At 35.4% G+C, this 4922-nt stretch overlaps 1 protein-coding gene across 1 annotated transcript in view; it reads right to left on the bottom strand.

Moving 5' to 3' along the window:
- Positions 1-255: 255 nt before the first annotated feature.
- Positions 256-4922, bottom strand: part of LOC138016998 (uncharacterized) — a 14047-nt gene continuing 9380 nt past the window's right edge. Inside the window, exons 5-6 of the mRNA XM_068864192.1 lie at positions 3169-3195; positions 256-332 (exon numbers count right to left, since the gene is read on the bottom strand). Of these exons, the coding sequence (XP_068720293.1) occupies positions 271-332; positions 3169-3195 (89 nt within the window). The 3' untranslated portion in view covers positions 256-270. The remainder of the gene's footprint in view (positions 333-3168; positions 3196-4922) is intronic.

Below are 4922 nucleotides of genomic sequence, written 5' to 3'. Positions count from 1 at the left end.
GGGGTCACTTGCTCGTAAATATGAGCTGTCCTCACCCTTGTGAGGCAGTCATTAGGTTGTTTTGGTTTTTTAGGAGAAATACAGCAATTTGACATCTAGAAATCGAGCCAGTTTAGATTTTACCAACCATTCTCTTCGTCCAAGAAAATCTTCCATTCCTGTGATGCAATCAATAAAAAGTTATTTTAGAAATAGGTAATTATAAAATTGTTTACAATACAAACAGACGTCCACAAGATCCAAATACCTGGTATTTATTGTGCTCGGCCATCACTGAGGAACAGTTGTACCCGCTGGTGATGGAGGGAATGTGGGTGACGCCGTGGTGTTTCCTGATGATGAAATTAAAATGCATTCGTAACTCTTATTATTATTATTATTATTTCTTAATTTATCCCTTTCATACTAATTAGTCTCTTTTCTTAGCTTAAATAGTTTGGTCTTTTTTTTTCTTTTTTGTTTTGTTGTGTGTGTTTTTATTGTGTTCTCGCCTTCATCCTTAATTATTTATGTTATATCTCGCTTTGTTACACTACGAATTGTACAACTTCATTTTATTCCTTATTGTACAACTGACGATGGATGATGTTTCATCCGAAACATGTCTTGATTAAATATGAACTTCAAAAACATCGTTAGGTTCATCAAAGCGATATCTTACTTCTTGCTGCTACGAAGCCTTGGTATTATTATTATTATTATTATTATTATTATTATTATTATTATTATTATTATTATTTCTTAATTTATCCCTTTCATACTAATTAGTCTCTTTTCTTAGCCTAAATAGTTTGGTCTTTTTTTTTCTTTTTTGTTTTGTTGTGTGTGTTTTTATTGTGTTCTCGCCTTCATCCTTAATTATTTATGTTATATCTCGCTTTGTTACACTACTAATTGTACAACTTCATTTTATTCCTTATTGTACAACTGACGATGGATGATGTTTCATCCGAAACATGTCTTGATTAAATATGAACTTCAAAAACATCGTTAGGTTCATCGAAGCGATATCTTACTTCTTGCTGCTACGAAGCCTTGGTATTATTATTATTATTATTATTATTATTATTATTATTATTATTATTATTATTATTATTTTATTTTTTTTTTTTTTAATTTATCCCTTTCATACTAATTAGTCTCTTTTCTTAGCCTAAATAGTTTGGTCTTTTTTTTTCTTTTTTGTTTTGTTGTGTGTGTTTTTATTGTGTTCTCGCCTTCATCCTTAATTATTTATGTTATATCTCGCTTTGTTACACTACTAATTGTACAACTTCATTTTATTCCTTATTGTACAACTGACGATGGATGATGTTTCATCCGAAACATGTCTTGATTAAATATGAACTTCAAAAACATCGTTAGGTTCATCAAAGCGATATCTTACTTCTTGCTGCTACGAAGCCTTGGTATTATTATTATTATTATTATTATTATTCTTCTTCTTCTTCTTCTTCTTCTTCTTCTTCTTCTTATTATTATTATTATTATTATTATTATTATTATTATTATTATTATTATAGCAGTACAAACGTTTGGATGCTGGTAGATAAAGCAAAATATGGCGTATCACGTAACCTATCTGCATAACAGGCAAAATAAATTTACAAATTCTACATTATTAACACTAGGAAACAAAAATTAAATTAAAATCAAAAAGAAAAGGTGTATGTGGCAATTAGATGTCCCTTTAAAATAGCTAAAAGTTATTGTATTAGTAAGATGTTTTATTTTAAATGTACTGATAATATTAAGTGTGCAGCTCATAACAGCTTTCTGCATTCTCATCAGAATTTCTTTGTCTTGTTCCAACAATATTTATCATCTCAACTTCTAGCTCCTTGGACCAGCCTCCAAGTACATTCATGATGAAATTCAATTGTATGATCTTGTATCCTTGGTGTTGTCTTGACAGCTCCAGTAGTAGAGGTCCATACTTCTCCGTCTTTTCTGTTTCTTTTGCAATTTTGTTTGTTTTGCAATTATCTAAACACGGACAGCTAATCTCAACCATGAGTACTTTCTTGCTCTTGTGATCAACAAAGCGCGCATCCACCAGATTAGAACGTACAAAAGTGTGATCAGCATATGCCGGTACGTGCCCAAATGCTTCTGCGTCAGATGACGTGGAGAGTGGTCCAGGCGTCACTTCAAAGAACCATGGAGGAACTTTATCAGCAAGCTTGAGATCCCTAATCATCTCAAAGAAAAGAACCTTCAGTGCCCAATTGTGTATTTATAAGTATTTTGACTATGCTGGGCATGGACAACCAGCAAGTACATGGGACACACTTTCAATGGCTTTACCACACATTTTACATGCGTTGTTGTTCTTATCTACAGTTCCAGTCTTAAAAGCCGAGTAGACTTTAGTTGGAGTGAGCTGTTCGTACAACTCCAAAATACCTGCAGTGGGTAGGAGCGCACGTCCTATTACTCAGCCATGCAAAACAGCCTTCGTGAATCAATAGATCATCCTGCCATCTCGATCTCAGTAGGTTTCCTTGCAAAGTTGATCTTCGACCTTCTTCGCAAACTTTTCATTTACCGCCTTCTTGAGATGTTTCTTAATCTGCTGTCCCTTGATCTTCATGATGGTCTGCATGATGGTTCTGAGTTATTCAACTTCAGAGTTATCCCTAGTTCCTCAGCAAACGTGTTTGCGTCTTTAATGAGTGAGGAAAATCCCTTTTCTGCCGATCTTTCCTCAAATTGGTGGACAGTTCTCATCACGGCGTCTGAATTCTCATGTAACTTGACAGCCGCTTTTATCTTGATCAACTTATACTCGTGTTCAATAAACCGTTAACCTAGACCACCTTTCTGTGTTGGGAGATATAACACGGCCGCAGAGCTTTCCTCCGTTTTCACTGATGATCTTTCTTCTCTGTCTATATTCCTTAGTTGTGCTAGGGTATGTCACGGGTAAAGCAAACTGGTTGGTTGCGATAACGCGATTACAATCCGACAGTGGGCTTGTCCAGATTACTGACAACCTTTTCAAGTACACCTTCGTCGCTTATTATATTATTATTATTATTATTATTATTATTATTATTATTATTATTATTATTATTATTATTATTATTATTATTGTTATTAGTTAAAAGACTCCATCACTGAGGTTTAGGGGACTTTGGGGGTTAGGCCATTGATAAAACAACGTACCTGAATTGTCCTGCTGCATGCTCAAACCTAAAAAATTGTCAGTTAAGTATTATTGTCATTATCAATCAAACCAACTGTGGGTTTGTTAGTCAACATAACTTAATATTCATTCCTCGCTCACTATCTAAAATCGGCGTGACAAATTTCCGTTGGAATAAAAGGGTTAGCTTACTAAGAATGGCATCAACCGTGAAATCTACGAAAGGGAAATTAGCATCGGCGTGCCTCGTTGCTTAAAACTAGTGGTCACATTTCCTGGGTCAAAGAGGACAAAATTGCTGAAATGTACCATCCCAGTAATCCAAAACGGCAAACCAAATGGGGTCCCTCAGTTTTCAATGGCGAATTAAGCAAAAAGAATGAGGATTTTTCGGCAATTTTCCTCTGTTCCAAATCTCGTTCCTTCTCACCAGGTTCGCAATGAGATTTCTGATTTTTCTGTATGCTGTTTGCTTTCTCAAATTATTGGAATACACTTTATCTACTTTATCTGAAAGTGAATATTTGCTAAATTCTGAATTCGTAAAGGTTCTGTGTCATTGAATGTTGTCGTTTTCATTTTTTTTTCTTTACGCCCCTTTTTAAGCTAAAACAATTCAATTAAGTAAAGCTATGGTCCTCGCAGTTATGGACGCAATTTTAGGAATTGCGTAGAGAAGCCTGAAAAATTCAGGACTTCAACGGGGTTTGAACCCACAAATGACCAGCTCCCAAAGTCAATGGTTTCATAGCTCAGTTGGTTAGAGAGTCGCACCAGTATCGCGATGTCACGGGTTCAAACCCCGTTGTGATGTCCTGAATTTTTCAGGCTTCTCTATGCAATTGCCAAAATGGCGTCCATGACTGCGAGGATCATATTTTTACTCGATTTCATATCCGCAGTCCAGTATATGATTCATTTCATATATCATCTCGCTCATTAATTTAGAACAATTCAAATCAGCCGCGAGGCCATTGCCAGTTTATTCCATGCAGTGAACTCAGATTGAATATTAAAAGTTAGAGACTGTTTAGTTCGTGTTTTGTTCACAAATACACGCATGCTTATCTTACAAGTCAACTCAGCTTCGCTGCGTGCAGTGTTAAAAATTTCTCGTTCATTGAAAGAGAAAGGTCATAATCCCCCTCTCCTCATCCGGGGGAGAACCATTGACAGGTGCATAAACAAAACACTCACAACAGTCTCTAACCCGTAAATGACATTTTTTTTGTCACGCCTTTAGTTTTTCAGTAACAATTACAATAAAAAGCTACAAATATGTAAAACAGTCCTAGCTAGTTATAAGAAGCGCTCAATAATAAATCATAGTCTTATGATAATATAAATTTCTCCCAAACATGAATCTTCAAAGCAATTTTAAACTTCAATGAACTATTTATATCTGTTAAAGTCTGCGGTAATTCATTCCAAAGCTAAGTGGCTTCGTGTACAAAACACCGCTGGCCGGTTGCTGTTCTGAATAGCTGTACATCGAACTTCTTTCTGTGTCTAGTATTAAGAGAGTAGACATCAGCCCTGACAATCTATTTGCTGCGCAGATTCGCTGGGCCTAGCACGTGCGAAAATTTAAATGCGATTATAGCGTCTCTAAGCTTAAGTTTACTATAGGGCTAATTTGGTCAAAATTTCGTGCCCTAGTGGTAACCCTAGCTTCAAAGGTTTGCACTTTCTGAAGCCGAGCAATATTTTTCTTTGTTGTGCCGGCCCAAACTGACAAACAGTAAAACAATTAATTAATTTATGGTGGTAATTA

This window comes from Montipora capricornis, chromosome 9, assembly GCF_036669925.1.
Source record: "Montipora capricornis isolate CH-2021 chromosome 9, ASM3666992v2, whole genome shotgun sequence".
NCBI classification, from domain to species: Eukaryota; Metazoa; Cnidaria; class Anthozoa; order Scleractinia; family Acroporidae; genus Montipora; species Montipora capricornis.
The sequence above is the reverse complement of the archived record's forward strand: the minus strand, read 5'-3'. Positions and strand labels throughout refer to the sequence as shown.